Source organism: Dromiciops gliroides, chromosome 1 (genome assembly GCF_019393635.1).
Source record: "Dromiciops gliroides isolate mDroGli1 chromosome 1, mDroGli1.pri, whole genome shotgun sequence".
NCBI lineage: Eukaryota > Metazoa > Chordata > Mammalia > Microbiotheria > Microbiotheriidae > Dromiciops > Dromiciops gliroides.
The window spans coordinates 281,330,706-281,358,249 of NC_057861.1; the positions used below are offsets into that span (position 1 = coordinate 281,330,706).

General features: G+C 37.7%; 1 protein-coding gene across 1 annotated transcript in view; it reads right to left on the bottom strand.

Annotated features, from left to right (window-relative positions):
- The window catches only part of SLCO5A1 (solute carrier organic anion transporter family member 5A1), a 190,565-nt gene that overhangs the window by 113,182 nt on the left and 49,839 nt on the right, over positions 1-27,544 (bottom strand). The window contains exon 3 of the mRNA XM_043991309.1: positions 1,767-1,899. Within this exon, the coding sequence (XP_043847244.1) occupies positions 1,767-1,899 (133 nt within the window). The remainder of the gene's footprint in view (positions 1-1,766; positions 1,900-27,544) is intronic.

Sequence of the window (27,544 nt, forward strand, 5' to 3'; positions counted from 1 at the left end):
AAATCTTAGCTGCAGGGGAAGTCTGAGGTAACTCCCCTCCTCCCTCAAAGTAAAATCTCCAAGAGTCTAAACTCCTTGAGACTAGAGATTATTTTACTGATTACATTTGTGTCCTTGGGGCAGCTAGGTAGTGCAGTGGCTAAAGCATCAGCCCTGGATTTAGGAAGACCTGAGTTCAAATCCAGCATCAGACACGTGACACTTATTAGCTGTGTGACCCTGGGCAAGTCACTTAACCCTCACTGCCCCGCCCCCCCCAAAAAAAACTGTTCACACTACATTTGTGTCCTTAGTGTCTGCCACAATGCTGACACATGGGAGGTGTTTAATAAATGCCTATTTATTGATTATGTCTTTAGCAATGCAATTCTCACAATAATCTAATTGGGTAGTAAGAAGGGAGGGGGAGACCAAGAATGAAATCAAAAGTTTTACTGTGAGTTAAAAGATAAACCATCTTCCTGCCTTAACCTCCTGACTAACTCTAACTTCCTGTTTAAGCTAACTCACCGGCTGGACTTCTAAGAGTTTCCCCATATGTAAACACTGAGATAATAGTTCTTGGACTTTAATAGTGAGCATGGCTTTTTACTACTAGGCTCTTTCATCTTCAAAGTGGATGGCTTACAAAAGGAGCAAAAATAAAAAGTGTTGTGCAGATTAATTAATTCATATTTGCAAAGTACTTTGAAGATAGAAAGTTAAGTGTTGCCATTCTAATAACTTCACAAGTGTCAGATTAATATTCAGGTTATTACTCCACACAAAATAAGCATTTGTCCTTTACACAGTTTCTAATATAGTATTTATCACAGCTTTTTCTATTTTGTTCTTACTTTCCAATATAAAATGATTTTTAACTAATGGATGCCTGTTTAATGTCTCCTAATAATAGACACATATCACACTTTCAACATTTCCAAAGTCCTTTACACTATCTCACTTGAGCCTCCCAAAAATCCTAAGTACTGCATAAATTATCGTCCCCATTTTACAGATGAGCAAACTGAGCCGTGGAGAAGTTATGTAACTTGCCTGTGATTATATACACTTAATGACTCTGAGAGACAGGATCAGAGCTCTGGTCCAAATCCAAGTGGCTTCTATGAAATGAGTTTAAAGTTATAACCCTCTGATGCTACTTGTTACAAACCACAATGAAACCCACCATCATGTTTCAGCTCCAGGCTTGCTATTAAAGTCTCAAAAGCCTCTGGAGGGCCCTTGCAAAGCTACCATCTCCACCAGAGACTTGACAGAGTGTTAAATGTTAGACTTGCTTAGGTCCCACAAGGCTTGGGCAAAGTGCTGCTCCTAACACAGCAACTATCTACTTGTAGGCTGCCAACCTCTAGCATGGAGGAAGGAACAAAAGGTTACTGGGTAAAAGCAGTCACAAGGAAGTGGGTAATGGAAAGGTTTGGTAGAGAGTAACACAGGAGAGACCATAAAGGAAGATCAAAAGACATTTAAGGTAGGTGGGACAGGAAGGTAGTATAAAGAGACACAGCAGGAAGATAGTAAAAGGAGGAGGGAAACTCAAGTGGAGAGAGCCATGCAGGTGCAGATGCTGCCAAGTGAGCCCACACCACTCTGCTGTTTAAGGACAAGCCCCCAATGCTACAGATCACTTGTGAGATATCACATCGTCGGTGATATCACCAATCTGTCCATTTGGAGAGTTTTCCTGAGCAGTGCTGCAAGAGCACATGCAATCCCTCCTATCAGCATAACAGTGAAGTGGGGGGAAAAAAATTATTTCTTACCAGTTTCCAATGAAACGAGGGTCATTCTGGTCAAGATGAACGGGCATTCTGGGATCAACATAAAAACCAATAAGAACTCCACCTAATAAATATCCTGCTGCAGGACCAAGTGCTCCCATGACATACATGATGGCTGAGAAAATAGAAGGGGAAAATCATGAACTACAGCAATTTATTTTGTGAAAGTTTTGCTATTTCTCTAAGTCAGCCAAAATTATAGCAGACATATGTCACCATAAGAGTCCATGAGCCAGCAAAGGTCCTTCAATGACTGGCAGTCTGGAAGACTTTGACAGGTGTTAATACTTCTGTTCTAAGCCTTATCCATTTATTTAACTAACTAATGGCTGATGACCTCTTAAAAATCCTTAAGATATCAAAGATGGGGGGAGGGGGGATAGCAATATAGCAATTAGTCTAAAAAAAGTCAACAATTCACATCGACTATATGGCCAAACCCAAAAAAGGATCCTTTTGATAATCTCTAAAAGTACTATCCAGATAGTTTAATAAGCAGAGGATACAGCTAAGGATCCAAGTCCCAACATAGGCACAATTTACTGATCACTCATGGGGCATTAGTTAGACACATATGACACATATGTAAGCATATTCTGAGCACATGACTAGTACAAAATTCACTGGTACAACACAGAGTAAGTTGGTTGCCTGGCTTTTTTCTTAAACCTTCCAAGATTATCTGGTAACAGCTAAGCATTCAAAAGGAACAGATAGGAAACAAAAACAAAGTGTAAGGAAGAAGGGAGACAGAGAAGGAGAGAAAGACAGAGAGAGAGAGGAAGGAAAGGAAGAAAAGAAAGACAGACACTGGCAGTGAGTGGGGGCAGTGGGGGCTCAGGGAGAACACTGACAGACACAGATTCAGAGAGCAACAAAAATCACGAAAGAGAAACAGATTCTGAGACAAAAAAGAGGAAAAATAAGTCACAAAGAAAGGATACATTCTGATCACAGCCTTCCATACAAATGGAAAACATAAAGAGGTTGAAAGAATAGAAAAGAGTCTAAAATAAGACAGAGAGCCTAAAATCTCTCTGTCTTAAAACCCCTAGTACCCTACAGGCCACCTCAAAATCAACAAAACCCTCAATAAGATATTTGGTTAATTGTTTATCCAGCAAGTTATGCTTAGAAGCAATGGCATCTCTAAAGGGACTGTGTGAGAGAATCATCTAAGGAACAAAGTGAATGCATTAACATAACATGAAAACAACTGGGAAGATCCCATATTCTATTTAGAAAGTAATGAATTTTTTAATCATCATTTAGATTGAAGAGGTTTTATATCAAAAAGGTTTTTCTAAAAGATTGATTAGCATGCTTTTCAAATGATATAATCAGGTTTGATCTTTTTCTCACTTGTGGATTTTAAATATTAAATTCTTTTTTTTTTTTTTTGCGGGGCAGTGGGGGTTAAGTGACTTGCCCAAGGTCACACAGCTAGTAAGTGTCAAGTGTCTGAGGCCGAATTTGAACTCAGGAACTCCTGAATCCTGGGCCGGTGCTTTATCCACTGCGCCACGTAGCCGCCCCTAAATTCTTTGATGATCACAAAGAAACCTAGATAGCCCATTCTATTTCCATGGCTTTTTTTCCCTCTCTTAAAACTCCTTTACATTTTAGGAACATTCATAACTTAGAATACTGCCTGGATGCTGATCAGAATTGTGTGCTTAATAAGGAACTCATTCATTCATAAACATTTTAAAGCATCTATTGGGTGCAAAGCATTTTGCTAAATACTAAGGGAGATACAAAGATAACCAAAAAAAGATGTAAAAAGCTAACAAGCTAGACCACGGATGCCTTTAAGTCCCTGAATAAACAAGTTACTTTTTTCTCTTTCCTGTAAATAATGCCATTCTTACAGTAAGGCAAATGAAAATGAGCAGAATGACTGTGCATTTTCTTAAACATCTGCTTCTAAATAAATGTTGACTAATCTTTTATCTCCAGTTACACATGCCTACCGTTGGCAAGGCAATTCCACAACACCTGTTCTCACTCCTTGCACTATTTCAAAAGAGAACCTTAAAGTAACATCCGATTGCACCAACCATGACTGAGCTGTTAAGACACTTGCCATTTTTAAACAGATGCATATGTGACTGTAGAAGCAAAGCAGCAAGTATTTGATAGTAATTGTAGGCATTTTTTGTAAAAATAAATAAATGAATGAATGGATAAATAGGAAAATGAATGAATAATAAATGTATGAGTTAAATAAATTCTTCTACCTTTTTTATTACCTGTTACAAATCAAGAATAGAAGGTTTGTTTGTTTTTAATTACAGAAATTCTTACGTACAAGGGATAGGGGACTGAATATGCTACTTCACCCATATATGAAAGTCCCTCAAATAATTCAGGCCACCACATTCCCTGCAATTTACAATCTTAGTGGTATGGAGCACTTGAGATTAAATGACTTGCCCTGGGGTCCCATGGACAGTAAGTATCAGAAGAAAGACTTGAATCTAGGTCTTTCTAGCTCCAAGACTGGCACTCTATCAACTATGGATGGATGGATGGATGGATGGATGGAAGGAAGGAAGGAAGGAAGGAAGGAAGGAAGGAAGGAAGGAAGGAAGGAAGGAAGGAAGGAAGGAAGGAAGGAAGGAAGGAAGGAAGGAAAGAATTTTAAACTTAAACAGGAAGGAAGGAACCAAGTTGTCTTCCAACCCATTTGGTTAGCATTTAGAAAATCACTAGTCGGGGCAGCTAGATGGTGCAGTGGATAGAACACCGGCCCTGGAGTCAGGAGTACCTGAGTTCAAATCCGGCCTCAGACTTAACACTTACTAGCTGTGTGACCCTGGGCAAGTCACTTAACCTCAATTGCCTCCCCCCCCAAAAAAAAAAACCCCAAAAAACAACAAAAAAAAAATAGAAAATCACTAGTCCCCTGATCTCATTCAATACCCTAAAAAACACTTAATACATTAGAGCAGTAACTTAGTAAACTAAATGCAAGTCCTTCCAGTGTTCAAAGTCCTTCCACAGCTTCTCCAGTGGCTATACAATAAAGTCTACGCTCCTTAATCAGGCATTTAATAGGGTCCACAATTTGAACTTGGGTACTGTTAAGGGAGCGGAATGTGATAGGAAAAGTACAGTACTAGAAATCAGAAGTCATGGGTTTGAATCCTGACTCTGCTCTTTATTTTACTGTGTAGCCTAGAACAATCACTTTTTCTCTGTTAGTCTCAGTTTCTCAGTCTCCCAAATCTGTCTGCCTACCAGGGTTATTCTGAAGATGAAATCAGATTATGTACATGAACTATCATGAATTGTCCATCAAAAAGCACTATACACATGTAAAATAAGGAGATGGTATGATCTGCAGTATGGGCAGCTAGTAATTCAGTAGATAGAGCACCTGGCCTGGAGTCAGGAAGACCTGAGTTCAAATCTGGCCTCAGACACTTACTAGCAGTGTGACCCTGGACAAATCACTTAATCCTGCTTGCCTCAAATAAGGTCACAAAGAGTCAGACATGACTAAACAAGAACATGATCTGGAGCAGTATTTAATAACCCAAACTTTTTGCTGTTGTTCAGTCATTTTTCATTTGTGTCTAGCTTTTCATAACCCCATTTGGGGTTTTTTTGGCAAAGAGACGAGTGATTTGCCATTTCCTTCTCTAGCTCATTTTATAGATGAGGAAACTGAGGCAAGATTAAGGAATGAGTGACTTGCCCAGGGACTAGCTGAGGCCAGATCTGAACTCGGGAAGATGAGTCTTCCTGACTCCAGGCACAGCATTCTATCCACTATACCACTTAGCTGCCCTTAACCCAAGCTAGACCTGACCAAAAACTTAGTCATTTTACTTCCTCAGTTTGCTCAGCCCTTGACGATGATGGGCATTATGAGCCAAAGAAAAAGAACTGGCAGGGAAGATGGGGAGGGGGAGCAGCATTAAGGGAAAAAGAGGAGTCATATCCTTCAGCTGGATACTGGCTAAATAAATTGTGATATATGAATATGTGAAATATTATTGTACCATAAGAAAACCAGATGATTTCAGAGAAGCTTGGATAGCATGAACTGATGCAGTGTAAAATGACCAGAATCAGGAGAACAATTTATACATGGAGAATACTATAAAGAAAAAAAACTTTGAAAGACTTAAAAGCTCTGGTCAATAATGCAATGACCAATCATGTCTTCAGAGAACATATGAAGAAACACATTATCCACCTCCTTGACAGAGAGGTGATGATGTCAAGGTGCCAAAAGAGACATGTATCTTTGGATATGTCACTATGTAGATTCATCTTGGTTTACCATGCTTATTTGCTAAAAGGTGTTTTTCCCTTCCTTTTCTCTGTTTTAAATTGGGAGGAGTGGTATGATGAGGAATGAAGAGTTAACATTAGTGATGAAAAAAGAGAGATAGCCATAGTAATATATTTTAAAATGCAAAAAAAAAAAATAAGAGAACAAAAGAAAGTTCAGAACAAAGCATAGGTAAGCAGAATAGTATTGAAAGTAATGTGTATACATGTAATGGGAAAAAATAAAATACTTTATTGATTTTTTAAAAAAAGTAATGTGTAGGATTTTTTATTCACTTTTTTTAAAGCATGCAGTATGAAATGGAAATTCATGGTTACAGATACAATCATTTTTCTTGTTTAGCCGCATATATGGAAATTATCATTTTTAGTGTTTAAGTTTAAAATTTTAAAAATTAAAAATAATACAAAAAACAAACACACCTGTGAAATAGTCCTTGATATGAAGGGAAATAAAAGGTTGGAATAGAGTATTAAAAGTAAAAAGCCATAAAGTTTGGAAATAGGACCTAAGAATAAAACCAAAATGGCATTAAGTACTACCTGTTCATTTTCCATAGTCTTTGAAGGATTGGAAAGGATTCTGGGAGTACACCTGGAAGTTTTTCAGCATTATACAGGGTTATACTCCAAGCTCAAAAACAAATCAAATATTTCTGCAGTTCCCAATCAGAGTTTATCCAACTAATGATTGATTGGATAACAGGAACATAAAAATTCAATGGGAAGCCTTGTATAAAGTTTGTTTTGGAGGTCAGGATGAATATTCCCCTTTTTAGTCCTATAGCAGTTTTATTGTAGATAGTTTTTAAAGCTTAAGTGGGTGTGATTTAACTTTTCATATGTACAAATCCTAATCAACCAGGTTATAATGAATATCTACTAACATGAAATACCTCCTGAATTTTTAGCCCAGACTTCTCAACCCAGACATTACATATCACCTTTTAAGAATCTAACACTACAGCACCTATTCCTAATAAAAACACTAGAGAACTTAGGAATAGGTGGAGCTTTCCTTAAAATGGTAAACAGTATCTACCTAAAACCATCCACAAGCATTATATGTAATGGAGATAAATTAGAGGCCTTCCCAATAAGATCAGCGGTGAAACAGGGATGTCCATTATCACCTCTATTATTCAATATTGTACTAGAAATGTTAGCATTAGCTATCAGAGAAGAAAAGGGAATTAAAGGAATCAGAATAGGCAAGGAGGAAACAAAACTATCATTCTTTGCAGATGATATGATGGTATACTTAGAGAATCCTAGAGAATCAACTCAAAAATTACTTGAAACAATTAAGAACTTTAGCAAAGTAGCAGGATATAAAATAAATCCACATAAATCATCAGTATTTCTATACATGACCAACAAAGTCCAGCAGCAAGAGATAGAAAGAGAAATTCCATTTAAAGTAACAGTAGATAATATAAAATACTTAGGAGTCTACTTGCCAAGACAAACCCAGGAACTCTATGAACACAATTACAAAACACTTTTCACACAAATCAAATCAGATCTAAGTAACTGGAAAAATATCAATTACTCATGGATAGGCCAAGCTAACATAATAAAAATTACAATTCTACCTAAATTAGTTTACTTATTCAGTGCCATACCAATCAGACTACCTAAAAATTATTTTATAGAGCTAGAAAAAATAATAACAAAGTTCATCTGGAAGAACAAAAGCTCAAGAATATAAAGGAAACTAATTTAAAAATGCACAGGAGAGTGGGCTAGCCTTACCAAATCTGCAGCTTTACTATAAAGTGGCAGTCATCACAACTATTTGGTAATGGCTAAGAAATAGAGTGGTGGATCAGTGGAATAGGCTAGGCACAGGAGACACAGTAGCAAATGACATTAGTAATGCAGTGTTTGATAAACCCAGAGACTCCAGCTTCTAGGATAGGAATCCAGTATTTGACAAAAACTGCTGGGAAAACTGGAAGATAGTATGGCAGAAATTAGGCATAGACCAACATCTTACACCTTATACTAAAATAAGGTCAAAATGGATACATGATTTAGACATAAGAGGTAATACCGTAGGTAAATTAGGAGAGGAAGGAATAGTCTACCATTCAGATCTTTGGAAAGAAGAACAGTTTATGACCAAACAAGAGATAGAGAATATTATGAAAAGCAAAATGGATGATTTTGATTACATTAAATTAAAAAGGGGTTGTACAAACAGAAGTAATGCATCCAAAATTAGAAGGGATGCAGAAAGCTGGGAAACAATTTTTATGGCCAGTACTTCTGATAAAGGCCTCATTTCTAAAATATATAGGGAACTAAATCAAATTTATATGAATCCAAGTCATTCCCCAATTGAGAAATGGTCAAAGGATATGAACAGGCAGTTTTCTGATGAAGAAATAAAAGCTATCTATTCCCATATGAAAAAATGCTCTAAATCACTATTGGTTAGAGAGATGCAAATTAAAACAACTCTGAGATACCACCTGACACCTATCAGATTGGTTAATATGACAAAAAAGGAAAATAATGAATGTTGGAGAAGCTGTGGGAAAATTGGAACACTAATGCATTGTCGGTGGAGCTGTGAACTGATCCAGCCATTCTGGAGAGCAATCTAGAATTATGCCCAAAGAGCTATAAAGCTGTGCATACCCTTTGACCCAGAAATAGCACTTTTGGGTCTTTTCCCCAAAGAGATCATTAAAAAGGGAAAAGGACCCACATGTACAAAAATATTTTTAACTACTCTTTTTGTGGTGGCAAAGAATTGGAAATTGAGGGGTTGCCCATCAATTGGGGAATGGCTGAACGAGTTGTGGTATATGAATGTAATAGAATTCTATTGTACTGTAAGAAACAATGAGCAGGAGGAGTTCAGAGAAACCTGGAAGGACTTGCATGAACTGATGATGAGTGAGATGAGCAGAACCAGAAGCACATTGTACACAGTATCATCAACATTGTGTGTTGATCTACTGTGATGGACTAGATTCTTCTCAACAATGCAATGGTACAGAAGAGCTTCAGGGAACCCCTGATGGAAGGGAATCTCCAAATCCAGAAAAAAAAAGAACTGTGTAGTAGAGATGCTGATTGAACCATACTATTTCTTTTGCTTTTGGTGCTGTTGTTTTTCTGTTTTGAGGTTTTTCCTCATTGCTCTGATTCTTCTCTTATAACATGACTAATGCAGAAATATGTTTAATGTTATTATTTGTGTGTGTGTGTGTATATATATATATATACATATATATATAACCTATATCAGATTACCTGCTGTCTAGGGGAGGGGGGAGGGAAGGGAGGGAGGGAGAAAAATCTGAAATTGGAAAGCTTGTATAAAAAAATATTGAGAACTATTTTTACATGTAACTAGAAAAAAATAAAATATGTTTATCAGGAAAAAAAAGAATCTAACACAAGGTAACTGTGAGCAGAAATTGGAAGGTCACCTGTACTAGGCATTTGAATCGCATTTCCAAAAAAAGAGTTGAAACTCAAATTAAATATATGGCTATATTATCCCTACCAACTGGGATCTCACAGAATCTAAGAGATGGAAAGGACCTCAGAAGCCATATAAATGAGCAAGAACTCCCTCTACAAGTGATTGTCCAGCCTTTGATGGAAGACCTCTAGTGAAATGGAACTGACAACCTCCCAGAGTAATTCATTTCACTTTTAGATAGTTCTCATTGATGAGATCTTTTTTCCTCCCATTTAACCTAAATTTGCCTCTGTAAGATTCTATATATTACTTCATATATAATATATATTATATATCATCATATATTATTTTGGCCCTCTGGAGCCAAAAAGAACAAGTCAAATCATTCTTCCTTCAAACAACCTTCACTTAACTTTCAAACACTTGTATGTAGTTATCCTGTCCCACTTCAAACTTCTTTTCTTCAGATTAAATATCTTTAGCTCCTTTGATTGATCCCCTCATATGACAAAGACTTAAAACACTTGACCATACTGGATGATTTACAACTTTTCAATGTCCTTCCTAAAATTTGGTGCCCAAAACTGAAAACAATTCTCTGGATGGCATCTGACTACTAAGCTTCTATTAATATAGCCTAAGATGAAATTACTTTTTTATGCTAACACACTAAAGCTTAAGATCTTTTACCTAAAATTACAAGTACAAAAATGAATGTTCAAGTTAAGCCATCAATCTGGGGCAAAGATTTGGAGACTAAGAAAAATAAGAATGGATAATCATATGAAAAACTAAGTTATAGATCTATCTGAGATTAGAAAAATTTATATTATAGTTGATTCAAAACATTCTATAGAAAATTATATGGGAAGCAATAAAATATAATTCAAGAATGTTTTCCTCTATCTTCTTTCATAGTTATGTGTTTTTTAACAATCCCTAATTTTAACATTGATTTTTGTACTGCAATAATCTACTGTATCTGACCTCCACTATTTTCATCTATATGCTCCATCATTCAAAAATTGTCAATGCCTCCCCATTATCTACATCATAAGGGCTAAACCTCATAACTTGTCACTCAAAAGAAGGAAATTAGCATTTATCAAGCACCTACTATGTACCAAGCACTGTGCTGAGCACTTTGGAAATATAAACTCACTTGGTCAAAGCCTTCTGCAGTCTGGCATTAACTAACTTTCTGGCATTATCTAATATTCCTTCCTTCATAAACACTTAAGTCCTGCCAGTCTTTTCATTCACTGATAAATATGCCATGTGCATTTCAACTTCTATATCCTTCAGCTCTCTCCTTATCTGACTCCTACCCATCCTTCCAGGACCAGCTCAAGGCTCCTCCATGAAGCCTTTTCCTGAAAGCTAGGAGACTTCTTTTCTTATCTGAACTCAGTAGCATTTTTTATTTGTACTACTCTGAAGACCCAGAAAAGAAAGTTCTTGTCACCAAAGTCTTTGGCACTGTCAAATGATTCAATATTGGAAATGGATGTGGTCCTATTAATGGAAATGACACTAAAAAAGATTCATTACCCTCTGAATCCTAAGCACACCACAGGGCCTTTCCATATGACTTTGAGCTGAAACCACCTCATATATGTTGTCTTTACCATTAAAATGTGAGCTTCTTAAGAAACAGGGACCATATCTCTTTTCTACATATATCCCCTGTGCTTACTGCAGTAAATTGCTCATATTAAAGGCTTTATACACACTTTTTTCATCCATTCATTAAGCAAGTGGTATTATATAATTCTTTAACCTTCTCTATCAAATAGATTATAAACTCCTTGAGAGCAAGAACCATTTCAGCAATGCCTGGAAAGACTTATATGAACTGATGCAAAGTGAACTGAGCAGAACCAGAACAATTCATACAAAATATTGTAAAGAAAATCAACTCTAAAAGACTTAGGAAGTCTGATCAACACAATGATCATTTGCAATGCCAAAGAATTCATAATAAAACAGGCTACCCACCTCCAGATGGAGAACTGAAGGACTCAGAATACAAATGAAGCATATTTTCTTTTCTTTTTCTCTTCTTTCTTTGTCTTTCTTTCTTTCTTTTTTGGACATGGCTAAACAAGAATTGTTTTGCATGTCTATGTATCTATTTGTAATGAGTTGTGTTTTGCTTTTCTTTTCAATGGTTCCAAGAGAAGAAGAGAGAAGAGAAAGAAAACAGAACTGAAAATAAAATTAAACTAAATTTGAAAAGAAAAGAGAAATCTAGAGTAGACAAATCAGGAAATCACTAAAGATAAGAGAGAATGGTTCCTAACCCTATGTACTTTTAAAATATTTTTTGAAAATCTTGTTCTAAATGATGTATTATCTATTTAGCCTTAGTAATTAAAATAAACATTCATTTTTTTTAAGAGAAAGCAGGAGCCATGAATTAGACTTTTGTGTAAATTTATGCAGCCTCTAAATCCCTCTGGGAGCCAGCTCTCTTGATCAGTGACTGAGTACGAATTAGTCTACTATATCTACCAGCTGGAGCCAAACTCCAGACCATGCTTCAGCCTCACACTCCATCCAGACTATTTTGCCATCTGCTCCTTCTGAGCTCTCTCTTTCCACCTCCTGCTCAGGTCACAGGAATCAAATCAATTAGTAACACTGCTTCTAGAAAGAATGTGGCAATTCACTCACCAAATATATTCACGCCTCCATGACTTCCCAGCCCCCAAATCACTTCTGTGGCCACCAATCTCCTATATGTATCATCTTGCCCTATAAGAATATAACCTCATTGAGAGTAAGGACTGTCTATATTTTTGTATTTGTTTCTCCCGTGTTTAGCACAATGCCTGGGATATACCAAGCAATTAAAAATACTTATTTTTAAGAGCAAAAATGAATCTATTGAATATGGGAGGGGAACAATATGAGCACTTTTATTTTTTCTCAAAGAATAGAACAGAGCAGAGTACATTTCTAGACTTTAGTCTAGGAGACCTTCCATGAGTAACCATAAGTATCTGTGGTAGAGCTCAACCCAATGACAGCTTCTATTCTTGTTCAAAATTAGTCCCCCTTTTAATGTTACTAGTAATATAATAAATAAGAATAGAAAATCCACTAAATTGTTCAGTGTTTTGAAGTCACCACTGCCTTCTTAACCCACAATATCCTGGCTCTCCCACCTTGACCCTATAGATTACTCCCTTCCACATGAGTCAAACCAAAGTCCCCATGAAGTCTTTTTTGACTATTCTCGATGCCCCCGAAGCTTTTCATTTTATATAAACTCTTGTATGAATTATTATCACCAAAGTGAAATTCTCTAAACTTATCATTCCATCTCCCTCTACATGACTTCCCATAGGCTGTCTTCTCATCCCTGGAATGCATTCTCTCCCTATCTCCACCTCTTAGAATCTTTACCTTCCTTCAACCTAGGGTGCCACCTCCTAGACAAAGTCTTCCCTAACTCCTGTGCCTCAGTTGTGATTACCTTCTCCTACCTCAAACTACTATATATTTATGTATCTGTGTATAGATTGCATCCACCAACAGAATGCAGAGATCCTTGAGGGCAGAGACAGCTGTCACTTTTCTCCCTCTATCCCCAGCACCCAGCAGAGTATTTAATACATCACAGATACCTAATAAATATTTGTTAAACTGAACTGAATATTGACAAAGACACATATACATAGTATAAACAGATACAGATTATGTAGATCTATTATCAAGTATTATCTACAACAATAGAAGTAGTTCATACAGTCTAAAAGACACGTCTATATAATTATAACAGGATCACTAGATTGAAATTAGGCATGCTTTTAAAAACTATTTTAAAACAATTTATAATCTAAAAGTATGGGAAGGAAATCAGGTTAAGAGAATAGAGAAAAATCTCCCTTGATGGATCATTGCTTTAAAACATGAAATATCTGGAAAAAAAAAAACTGGTCACCTATGAAGAGCAACTGTGATTTTTTCAGATTTGTAGGACATTAAACTGAAATTCCATTTATGCTTCCCAAGCTTACACAAAAAATGCTGAGAAAAGATCACCTGGATCTCAAAATTAGTAAGCAGTCATGCTAATCACTAAGTATAAAAGCCTAGGGTATTAAAAAATTAAAATTAAAAAGTTAGACTAATCTTAGAAAGAGCAAGTTGCAAGGAAACCAACATTTTCATAAATTTTAACAATAAATTTCACAGCATTCTGTGGTAAAATATGAAAGTTTTTAACAGTCGGTTAGGATAAGTGAAAGACGCCAGTTTTTCAAGGACCACCCTTTTGGGGAGGAGATGAACAGTCCGCCTGCTGCGCATGTCAGACTGCCTGCCAGGTACAGTGCGCCTGCTGCGCATGTCAGACTGCCTGCCGGGTTTTTTTGACTTCCGGGGTGGAGAGAACGGGAGTAGCCTTTTTTGCCGGCTTGGCGGGACTCCGGGCGGCGCGGCACAGACGGTCTGACTCACTCCAAAGGTGGCCTAAATCGGTTTGGTGAGTTTTTATAAGGAATATAGACAGCCTAGATTTAAGACGATTTGTACTGTATTTCTGTTTTCCTATCCTTCTAATCAACAACACCTTATATACAATAAAGGCTCTATCTAGAAAACCAGAAGCTTCTTCCATTTACTAGTCTGGGAGATGAATTAAGGGAAGGGTTAAGTAGGGGAGATTTATGATCTAATATCCAATTTTAAATCTCACAGTTTGGCGACCCCGAAGGGACCTTAAGGACCCTCCCACCCTCCCTAGTTTGGCCATAAGCCGGCTAATTCGGTGGATTTTCCAAATACCCCCCCCCCCCCCCCGCGGACTTTCCCTTTGTCTAATCTCCCTTAAAGACTTTAAGCCTCTAAAAGTCTTGCTTTAAACAGAAAAGCCAGCCCAGTTTAAAGGGCAAGATGCTCGAATATTCTACCATCCCTTTGATTTTTCTCATCGGAATGTATTGGGACAGCATAACATCCCGACTTAGAGGAATAGTTTATTCAATGGTCCTTCATAACATTATTGGTTTTTTCCTCATTCAGGCAGCAAAAAGTTTTTTGTATAATAGTATACGTGAGAATCTTTGGGAAAATACGTTTAATATAAGTAGAAATTTTATGCCTGCAATTGAAATACCTTTTAATACCACATCCATAGTTCATACGACTAAGGATTTTATTTTTTTTTGTTGTTTTTTTTTTGTTTTTGTTATTATCATTGTTTTTGTTATTATCATTGTTATGATGTGGGGGAAACTCTCACATATGGAGAGAGACCTCAAAATGGCTGTTTCTACTAGAGATGATCCAAGTTCAGAATCAGATCAGCAGAAACTACTCCCTCTGCAGGAAGCTATAGAACATAGTAAGAAGGGAGTGCCAATTCAAGTCAGAAAATATAGCCCCTTTAGACCAAGTGACTTGAGCGCATGGAAATCAATCATCCCTAGTTTTGAGAAAAATCCAAACACTGTAATTTCACAGTTAAGGACTATATTTAATGCATATCAACCCAGTTGGGCTGATGTTACTTGCCTTTTGGAAACTTTACTGTCCCCAACTGAGATTACAGATATTATCTCAGCAGGAAATGCCCTTGTTGCGAAAGGTAAGGCCGATGTGGAATGGCCTCTAAAGGATCCAGAGTGGAATTATAATGATGATAGGGATTTCCAAAGATTAAAAGATGCTAGAGAAACACTTCTGAAGGGAATGGAATCTTGCTCTAGAAAACCGGAAAACTGGCAGAAATTTTTAAGCCTACCTCAGGAGGCTAATGAAAGACCAAACAGATTTTATGATAGACTTTGTGAGGCCGCTAGACAGTACACCAGATTGGATCCAGTAGATTTAAGAGATTCCTGTATCATTCTCAACACATTTGTTTATAATTCACTGCCAGAAATACGCAGATACTTTCTGAAACAATGTCCAGACTGGAGAAATCTCTCAGTAGATAGAATTAAGGAACTTGCAAATTATGTCTTTGACTCACGTGAGGAAGATCCAGATCACCCTAAACAGAGCATTCTGGCACCAGCGATTCCTAGTCAGCCATGTGGACACCGGAACAAGGACACTAAGGTGTGTTGTTACTGTCGTAAGGAGGGGCATGAATTGAGAGAATGTAGGACTTGGAGAAGAAATTCTAATTCTAATTACAGGCGAAATCAAAATAGAAATAGATCTTTTTGGAGGAATACAGAAAGGCAGTACCAGAATAATGGTAACCAAGACCCCCCTCAGAAGAGGACACAGGAATGATGGTGTCTTGGGGAGGAATGGAACATAGATAATGAAAGCCATATATTCCCAGATCCAGATTTTTTGAATGCACTTGTGCCAGTCCATTCACCTCCCCAGAGTAATGAACCACATGTCACCTTAAAAGTGGGGGAGACTTATTATGATTGTCTGCTAGACACAGGAGCCTCTAAATCAGTATTAGTAAGCAAACCAGATGCTGGGTGTAGACCTGTAGGATTTTTGAATGTAGTGGGAGTCTCAGGAAAGAGCCAGAGAGTGGCAAAATTGAATCCTCGCATGGTATCTATGGGGCCCTTAACAGTGGAACATTCATTTTTACTCATGCCTGATGCCCCTGTAAATTTATTAGGTCGTGATCTCCTTTGCAAGCTTAGAGCAACCATATCTTGTGCTCCAGATGGGGCTGTCTCCTTACAATTGCCAGAGGATACTGTTCATTTATTACCAATTTTACTTACAGAAGCTCAAGGAACAGCAGGGGAGGTATCCAAAATCCCCTCTGACATTCCTGAGTCTTTATGGGCCTCATCCCCTAATGAGGTGGGGCTCCTTAAGTCTGCCATGCCTGTTACCTTTAAAGTTAAGGGGGGACCACCCCCCTCCATTCCACAGTATCCATTGTCTAGGGAAGCAATAGAAGGGATCACCCCTATAATTGAGGCTTTGAAAAGCCAGGGTATTATTATTCCATGTCATCACTCTCCATGCAATACTCCCATTTTGCCAGTTAAAAAACCCAAGCCTGGGCCAGATGGTAAACCTGTTTATCGCTTTGTGCAAGATCTTAGAGCGATTAATAATTATGTTATTCCTAGACATTCTATAGTCGCAAATCCGGCTATGATAATTTCCTCAATTCCCTATGAATCTACATGTTTCACAGTGGTAGACCTTTGCTCTGCCTTTTTCTCCATACCAGTACATGAGGACTTCCAATATTTATTTGCTTTTACCTGGAAAAATAGACAGTGGACCTGGACTAGACTCCCACAGGGATTTGTAGACAGTCCCACATTATTTTCCCAAATTTTACAGCAGGATCTGGCCTCTATTACCTTTAAGGGCTCCACACTAGTACAATATGTAGATGACTTACTTTTGGCCTCTCCTAATGCTGAAATTTGTCAGGAAGATAGCCGTCACTTACTGCTGGAGCTGCACAAGAGAGGACACAAGGTTTCCAAGACAAAGGTACAATGGTGTTTGCCCCAGGTAGAATATTTAGGATTTATTTTGGCTGCTGGAACTCGCTCTGTCTCTTCTAAGAGAGTCCAGGCCATTCAACAACTCTCTGCCCCCACTACTAAGAGGCAGTTGAGAGCCATTCTGGGAGCAGCTGGGTACTGTAGACAATGGATACCCTCTTTTGGTGAAATTACTAAACCCCTCATAGCTCTTACAAAAAGTTCTGTTCCAGACAGTTTACAGTTGGATCCCCAGCATCTCTCAGCCATAAAAGAATTAAAACGGGCCTTGTTATCAGCACCTGCCCTAGGACTGCCAGATTATAGTAAGCCTTTCACTCTCTTTGTGCATGAACAAAGGGGGGTGGCTTCTGGAGTCCTGACTCAGTCACTGGGGCCTAACCAACGTCCTATAGCCTACTATTCAATTCAGCTGGACCCTGTAGCGGCTGGAGCGCCACCTTGCCTTAGAGCAGTGGCGGCCACAGCGCTTTTGGTAGAAAAAGCCTCTGATTTGGTCCTAGGTAACCCTCTAACTGTGCAATGCCCTCACGAAGTGGAGGCTCTCTTACTACGTCACAGGACACAAGCCTTTTCAGATCAAAGGCTGGCTAAGTATGAAATAACCCTGTTAGGTAATGAGAATATCACTTTAAAACGCTGCACAGTTCTTAATCCAGCAACACTACTCCCTAACTTACCATTCTCGGGGGAACCGTTGCATGACTGTGCTTCTTTAGTTGATATGGCTGAAAAACCCCGTGATGATCTTTTTGATACACCTTTAGAAAATCCTGATCTTGTCCTCTATACAGATGGTTCCTCATTTATGAGAGAGGGAACCCGTTTTACTGGAGCTGCTGTAGTTTCTGATTATGACACCCTCTGGGCAGCTTCTCTGCCTTCCCATTTTAGTGCACAGGCTGCTGAACTTGTGGCTCTTACACAGGCCTGTAATATAGCTAAAGATAAGAGTGCCACCATTTTTACTGACTCGAAATATGGCTTTGGCATATGCCACTTTATTGGTATGATTTGGCGTCAACGAGGCTTTCTAACATCCTCGGGCAAGGCTATTGCCAATGGGGACCTTATCAAGGACCTCTTAGATGCCCTAAAACTGCCTTCTTCCCTAGCCGTTGTACATTGCCCTGCCCACACAGGGAATAGTGATCCTGTTTCAAAGGGAAATGCACGAGCCGATTCTGCAGCCAAGCTTGCTGCATTAGAAGCTCCTGAACATGTATTTAACCTTTCACCTTCTGAGGATATTCCTTCCAACCTAACCTATGACGATTCTGAAGTAGAAAAGTGGAAAAAGAAATTTAAGGCGAAACAGATCAATGGCATCTGGGTGTCTCCGGAAGGTAAGCCATTTCTTCCCCGGAAATTCTACCACCAGGTATGCCTCTCTGTTCACAGAAAAGGCCATTTTGGTACACAAGGCATTGTAGACTCTATTAAGAGAACCTGGATAGCACCAGGTGTGACTAATACAGCATCTCGAATCTGCTCGGGCTGCTCCACATGTCAGTCTTATAATCAGTATGCTTTTAAGGTCAAAGCTTATGGAGGGCGTCCTCTAGCATATACACCTTTTGAGCACTTACAAATTGATTATATTACTATGCCAAAAGCAGGACATTATAAATTTTGCCTTGTTATAGTTGATCAGCTCACTCGGTGGGTGGAGGCCTTTCCCAGCCCCCGAGCCACAGCTGCCTTTGTTGCCAAAATTCTTCTTAAAGAGATAGTACCTCGTTTTGGCCCACCAGCCCGCATCGATTCTGACAAAGGCACACATTTCACTGATTCGATTTTATCCCAAATCTACTCTTTCTTGGGAGTGACTCCAAAATTCCACACGCCCTACCATCCACAAAGTTCAGGCCAAGTCGAACGTATGAATAAAGAGCTTAAGAGTATGATTGGCAAATTATGTACTGAAACCCATTTGAAATGGCCTGATGTTCTACCATTGGCATTATTCTATCTACGAAGTAGACCAAGAGGAGAACTTCATATATCTCCTTATGAAATGCTTTTTGGTCACCCTCCTATCCAAGCTAAAACTTTTTCCCCAGTTTATACATCACTGGTGGGAGGTGATACTTCTGTTGCTTCCTATATACAGGAATTACAGACCAGGCTACGTGAACTCCATGAGGCAGGAGCTGTGGTCCAGGCAGGACCATTAGACTTTTCATTGCATAACTTCAACCCAGGAGATAAAATATATGTAAAGAATTTTCAGAGAACCAGTGGAACTCAACCTGCCTGGGAAGGACCTTTTCAGGTATTATTGACAACTCCTACCGCCATTAAAATTGGTGAAAAAGACTCATGGATTCATTGCTCTCATATAAAGCCTGCACCATTCATAGGTGAAGAGATTTCAGATAGACCTGAGGTAGACGCTAAAGAGGTAAAAACCCTAACGATAGCAACTGTTAAAGAGCAAAGAAAGTTCAGAGGAAACAGGAAGTTCCCATTTAAGAATCCCACTGATCAGTTAAATGCTTTGGGACTCAGTCTTCGTAAAGTATCAGGAGACGGAAATTGCCTTTTTAGGGCTTTAGCAGACCAGCTAGAAGGTCACTGTAGAAATCATCTCAGACACAGACAAGAAGCTGCTTCTTATATGATTAACCATAGACAAGAGTTTGAGTCTTTTATAGTAAATGACTCCCCTTTTGAAGAATATGTTGATGAATTAAAGAAATTTGGAAAGTGGGGAGGAAATGATACAATTGTAGCATTTGCTAAGCAGCATCAGCTGAATGTTGTGGTTCATCAATTAAATCAGCCTTTATTGAAAATCAGTGGCACAGACAAAACTGATGCTACAGAACTCCACATTTTCTACCATAAAGAACATTATGACAGCATTAGAAAGATCAATGACAATTCAGAAACCCCTGCCACTTTGGCATGCAGAGAATTGGGGAACCAGTTAAAACAATGTGGCATACCCCAAACTCTAGCAGCTTAAATACCTTATAATTTAACAAGCATTTCCTTCTACAGGCAAAAGCACTGAAGTACATGGCCTAGTTTTCTGGCCTACCTCAACTATTTTTTTTTTTTATTTTATTAATTTTTGGGTTTTTTTGTTTTTGTTTTGACTTTTGAAAGGCACTGAAAAGACCTGGAATTGACTGCACCTTTAAGTTCTTTAAGAGCACAAAAGGGTGCTTAGCTAATCTTTTGCTTTTTATTTTTTATTTTTGGTTTTGCTTTGGTTTTTTTTTTACTTTTGTTTCTTTTGCTTTTCTTTAAAACTAAATTTTGTAAACTAAGTGATTATTCAAAGACATTTTAAGTATATGCTGTGGGTGAGGCTATCGGGCCTCAGAAGCTACCAGAATTCTTCTTTTTTTTTATTTACTCTTTCTTTTTGAGAGAACCATGAGTTCTAATGAGTTTTGTTTTATTTATTTATTTTTCTCCTTTCTCTTGTATGTTGTTCTGTTTAACTAAAAAGTACCAGAAATTGCTTGATACCTCACTGAAAACATTGAATATTGAATCTTGCTAATTGAAGTCTTATTTCTTTTTGATGAATTAATCACCACTTTAAGTATCTGCTACTGTTATACCAGAGAATTCATGTATAAGATGATGTGGTCTACTTGCTAAAAGAAGATTATGTAACAATGTCTAATATAATCAGCTATTTACATTCGTTTATTATTTATATGTCATTATACTCTGGGTATGGTTTGGAATTATTGTATATATCACTAATATATTCTCAGTTATGCAGCATAGCACACATTTTTACCATCATATTGTCTTTGGTGAAATTAATGAGATTTCAGAAATATGGAAACTTATCATTTCAGAGACTAACTTGCTGTGAACTCTGACGCAGGCCCTGGAGAGAATATATGTGCAACAAAAGGAGAGACAGGTATACGTAAGTCCATGGTTTGCTTATGATGGTGACTATGTAGAGCACAATTACTAGGCACAGTCCAGTATTCATCCTCTCTCCCTCCTAATTTAACCTAATTTAACTGAACTTATTTATCTTTTTATCTCACTCAGTTGAATTCACCTGTGGCCTAGCACAATCACTGGCTGTCTCAGAACCATGAGATATGGTATGATAACCTTTCCATAACATTTTCAGGTGTCATGAACACATACTAAATTTGGCTTTGATCCAGACACATGGTGGTAAAAAGTGTTACACATTGCATAACTACCTCAACCCTCTATTACAAGTCTAACCATATAAAGGAGGGAATGTAATGGAATTTATTAATTTGATCATTGACAATGCTATGCTAAGGTTTTAAAAATACAGCAATTCAAACAGTTAAAGAAGATAATCCAGCTTTCCAGACCAGAGTCCAGAATCCAGTTTTCCAGACCAGAATCCAGTTTCCTCCTGATGACATCTTACCACTTCAAGAAGACAAGAGAACTCAGAGACTTTATATGAACTGTTTTGCTTTATTAGCTTTTACTATCTCCTTTCTGTTATATACTATCTGTAACATGTACTCTCTGCAGAGGCTCTCCCTTTGCAAGACTAATGTCAAAGCATCGGTTCATGAGGAAAAAAAAAAAATCGCCCCTCTGGACAAAACTTTCCTCTCTTCCTTTTCTGTATTGTTGTTCGCATATTATTAGTCAGCAAAAGTTATTATATTCTTTTTACTGTTCCATCAAGGAAACATTCCGTTTCTTGAGGAAGCAAAGGGGGGAAATGTGGTAAAATATGAAAGTTTTTAACAGTCGGTTAGGATAAGTGAAAGACGCCAGTTTTTCAAGGACCACCCTTTTGGGGAGGAGATGAACAGTCCGCCTGCTGCGCATGTCAGACTGCCTGCCAGGTACAGTGCGCCTGCTGCGCATGTCAGACTGCCTGCCGGGTTTTTTTGACTTCCGGGGTGGAGAGAACGGGAGTAGCCTTTTTTGCCGGCTTGGCGGGACTCCGGGCGGCGCGGCACAGACGGTCTGACTCACTCCAAAGGTGGCCTAAATCGGTTTGGTGAGTTTTTATAAGGAATATAGACAGCCTAGATTTAAGACGATTTGTACTGTATTTCTGTTTTCCTATCCTTCTAATCAACAACACCTTATATACAATAAAGGCTCTATCTAGAAAACCAGAAGCTTCTTCCATTTACTAGTCTGGGAGATGAATTAAGGGAAGGGTTAAGTAGGGGAGATTTATGATCTAATATCCAATTTTAAATCTCACAATTCAAACTTTGGTTTTTCAAACTACTAAGTTTCCATGCCATGAGAAGCATCATCTGTGAGCACATTCAAGACAGCAGACTGAAAGGAAGCATTTTTTGCATATCTCACCCAGCATACCCCTCCTCCATAATGCTCCTGATTTACTTCTAATTTCACTGATTCATTTTTCCAGCCTAGGATAATTTATGGAGATAGAGAGGTCTGCTGACACTGGGGCAGAGGCTGGCAAGAAACATTCCAATATCCACTGACAGAAAGGAGGCCATGAAAGGACACTAGAGCAGAAAACACTGGAGTAAAAAGAGATACCATGGAATTCCTTAACTAGCACTGGGTGTAGGAACAGGTTACCCATTACCCAGTTTGGGGTCACAGATTCAGGGCAGGGAGGAGCAACCACAAGAAGGAGAGGTTTAGCTGAACACTGAGCAAGGAATAAGTTGCAGAAACATAGTTCTGAGCATAGAAGCATAATAATGACTCGTTTCTACCCTTTAGCCAATCACATAAGATTGCAGTGGAATGACCAGGGCAGGGGGTCCTGGGCCAAAGGGGAGCCAAGAGTTCAGTTGTTCTGAACTATAGAACCTTCTAGTGGACTAAAAATGACTGACTCCTGCCTCAATCTACTGAAACTCAACCACACACAAGTCAACAAACTCAGACCAGGAGGGCAAAGAACAAATCTCTCCTGGTATCAGACTTAGGGAATCATGAAAACTTGCAAATTACCACCCTAAGCTATGAATTAAGCAAAAGGGTTTAAAAAGACAGAAGCTTGAATTGCTTGAGTTCTTAAAGGGGGGGGGGGGGATAGGGAGGGAGGGAGGAAGAGAATTTGGAATACAAAGTTTTAAAAATTGATGTTACAATTTGTTTTCACATGTAAGGTGGGGAAAATTCTAAATAAATAAATGAATAAAAAGACAGAAGCTCACTACAGACATCCCCTTCAGAAATGTAAAGAACTCAGCACTAACATAACCAAAAGAAAAAGACCCAATCATAAAGAGAGACTGTGGTGATAGAGAAGTTCAATGTACAAATACAGAAGACTACAATGACTTAAAAATATTTATAGGAAAAGCTTCAAAGAAAAAAGCAGATTTGACACAAATTCAATAAGAATTCCTAGAAGAGTTTAGAGAAAATGTTAAGAAAAAGAGGAAAAGGGCAGCTAGGTGGCTCAGTGGATAAAGCACCAGCCCTGGATTCAGGAGGACCTGAGTTCAAATCTGGCCTCAGACACTTGACACTTACTAGCTGTGTGATCCTGGGCAAGTCATTTAACCCTCATTGCCTGGCTCCCCAACCCAAAGAAAAAGAGAAAAAAAAAGATTTTAAAAACCAAATGAAAAGAGTAGAGGAAAAATGGGGGGAAAATGAGCTATACAAGAAAGATATGAAAAAAAGAATTAATAACTTGGTTTTTAAAAGCTATAAAACCTGACTGAAGAAAATAAATGGGAAAAAAAAGCTTTAAATCCTTGAAAATTAGATTTGGTCAAATGGAAGCTAATGACTCCATGAAACATCAAGAAATATTAAAACTATTAAAAGACAAAAAAGTAGAAGGAAATTTGAAATATCTCATAGAAAAAAAAAAAAACAAGTGACCTAGAAAATAGATGAGGAGAGGTAATTTAAGAATCACTGGATTACCTGAAAGCCATTGAATTACCTGAAAGATAATTTAAGAATTATTGGATTATCTGAAAGAGTCTATACATGATATCTCAAGAAATAATAAAAGAAAACTGCACAGATATCTTGAAACTAGAGGGAAAAGTAGTAAGTGAAAGAATCTACTAGTCACCTCCTGAAAGAAACTCCGAAATGAAAACTCCCAAGAATATTATAGCCAAAATCCAGAGCTTTCAGGTCAAAGAAAAAGAATACTGCAAGCAGCCAGAAATACAAAATTCAGGTACCATGAAGCCATCATCAGAATCACACAAAATTTAGCAGCCACCATCATAAAGGAATGAAGATCTTGGAATAAAATATTCTAGAAGGCAAAGGATCTAGGATTACAATCAAGAACAGTCTACCCAGCAAAACTGCATACAATCCTACAAGGGAAAAAATGGTCCTTTAGTGAAATCAAGGATTTTCAAGCATTCTTGATGGAAAGACTAGAACTAAATAGAAAACTTGACATTCAAACACAGAATTCAAGAAGTATAAAAAGGCAAAGTGAGTGAGTGAGAAGCTATAAGAGACTAAACGTGGTTAAACTATTTATATTTTTATATGGGGAGATGATAAATGCAACCCCTAAGAACTTCATCATCACCATTGGTCTTAGAGAGAGTCTTTTGAACAAAATTTTTCACAAACAAATGTAACTAAAATTAGAAGGAAAAAAGGAAATGGGGGGGGGGGGTCCTTTGCAACAAAACCACAGTAAGGAACTAAGTCAAAATAACAAGGCCATGAGCCATGCCCCAATAGAAAAATGGTCAAAGGATATGAATGTGTAATTTTCAGAGGAAGAAATTCAAGCTATCAATACCTATATGAAAAAATACTCTTCGTTACCAATAGAGAAATTAATATTAAAGCAACTTTGAGGTACCATCTCATACCTATCATATTAACTAAAATTACAAAAAAAAAGTAATATGACAAATGATAGAGGGTCTGTGTGAAAGCAAGTACAGTAATACACTGCTGGTGCATCTGTGAACTAGTCTAAACATTCTAAAAAGCAATTTGGAACTATGTCCAAAAAACACAAATTATGTATACACTGACCCAGTGATACTGCTACTAGGTCTATACCCCAAAGAAATCAAAGAAAGAGGGAAAGGACCTATATGTATAAAAATATTTATAGCAGCTCTTTGTGTGGTGGGAAAAGAATTGGATACTAAGGAAATGTCCATCAATAGGGGAATGGCTAAACAAGTTATGGCATACAAATGTGATGGAATATTATTATGCTCTAAAGGATGAGAAAGGGTTATAGTACTGAAAAACATGATTAGACTTATATAATCTGATGCAAAGTAAACTAAGCAGAACCAGTAGAACAATTAATATAACATCCACAATATAGCAAAGATAATCAACTTTGAAAGATTTAGGAATGCTGATCAACACAATGGTCAACTATACTTCCAAAGGACACATGATGAAACATGTTATTCACCTTCAGACAGAGAGCAGATGTACTTAAAGTTCCTTCTCTCTCTCTCTCTCTCTCTCCTTCCCTCCCTCCCCTCCCTTTCTCTCTCACATGGCTAATGCAGGAATTTGTTTTGTATGACTATACATATTTGTATTGAGTTTCTTGCCTTCTCAGTGGTTGGGGAAAAAGGAGAAAATTTTGAACTGAAAATAAAATAAAATAAAATTTTAAAATAAGAGAGAAGCACTTGATCAACTAACAAGTATTTACTAAATACCATATATATATATATATATAAATATGTGTTTGTATATACACATATACATATACATGTACATGTACATATATATGTGTATACACACACACACACATATATCAGGAAACAGACTAGATACCAGGAAAACAAAGTGATGGCTAGGTGGTGAAATGGATTAATTAACTATTAACATTAATCCTGTAGTGAAGAAGACCTGAGTTCAAATGCAGCTTTAGGTAATATTAGCTATGTAACCTTGGACAAGTTACTTAACTTCTCTAAGCCTTGATTTCTTCATCTATAAAATGGAGAAAATAATAGCACCTATCTCACAAAGCTGTTGTGAGGATCAAATAAGATCATATAAAAAGATATTAGTAGTTGAAAACCTTAAAGTGCTATACAAATATTAGCTATTTCTATTAATTGTTAGCATCATTGTGACCTTGGAAAAATGGTGGAAATAAAGGGAAATACAAGTTGATAGGTATCTTAGGATACATAATACCCACCAAGTTGCCTTAATGTAACTCTTATGATTGAACTGCCTGAGTAAAACACACTTTTTTAATGTTATTTTTCTTGCTTTTTTGGTTTTTGTCTTTGCAACATGACTAATACAGAAATGTTTTACATAAATTCACATGTATAATTGATACCATACTGCTTGCCTTCTCAATGGAGGGGGAGGGACAGAAGGAAGATAATGTGTAACTCAAAATTTTTTTAAATGAATGTTAAAAATAAGATAGAGGAGCTGTATGACCTTGGGCAAATCACTTAACCCACATTGCCCTGCAAACCCCACCCAAAAAAAAAATAAGATACAGGGGCAACTAGGTGGCGCAGTGGATAAAGCACCAGCCCTGGATTCAGGAAGACCTGAGTTCAAATCCAGCCTCAGACATTTGACATTTACTAGCTGTGTGACCTTGGGCAAGTCACTTAACCCTCATTGTCCCACCCCCCAAAAAAATAAGATAGATGAATGAGAGAGAGAGAGAGAGAGAGAGAGAGAGAGAGAGGGAGAGGAAGAGGGAGAGAGAGAGAGAGAGAGAGAGAGAGAGAGAAATTGAGATTGATCTGCCCAAGAATCCACACGAACAGTTCATAGATCTCATAGTTTACCTAAGCTCTAGGATATAGATTTGGCATGGTAGTGAAATTGTCGGAAAAATCTTTGACATAACCCTTCTTCATAAAGAATGATCAGTCAAACCATAAAATCAGACTTTACTTCAAAAGATATTTTAGAGCTATTGATGGGTACTAAACTATTAAATTCATGGGAGAAAAAGTCCTGGCTATAATCTTTAAGTTACAGGAGGAATGATGAAAGCAATGGGAATAGGAGAGGAAAAAACAAATCTTTCATGGTAATAAATGGGCCTATAAACCCTGAAGAAATAACTCAAATTTGAAAAGCATCCAAATGTCTTTGCAGTTATAGGCAGAATCAGTCAGTCTTGTAACTGGATGATAAATGTATGAGCTTCAAGTTGCTGTTCTAGCATCTTACAATGCAAGTTTCCATTCTACTTAGTGAAGTATTTCAAGGATCCATGATTTCATTGCACTCTCCTTACCAATTCAATTCAACGAAGACATTAAATGTCTAGTAGAGAAAGACACTGTGATATCTACCAGGGTTACAAAGACAAAAACAAAACAGTTCCTGTTCTTGAGGAACTCACATTCTACTAGGAGAATATATAATGTACCCCCAAAATGCAAACATAATGTCATACCAAATAATTTTCAAGAGGGAAAGAGTAAGCTGGAGCAGAGGAAGAAACCTCACTGGAGGGGGAATCTGAGCTATGTTTTTAGAGAAGCAAGAGATGCTATAAGGCACAGATGAGGAAGAAGTACATTCTAGATCTTGGGGAAAGGCTCTGTACAGAAATAAGGCAGAAGATGGAAAATCAAGTATGGGGGAAATCTAGCAGGCCAATATGGCTATTTCTG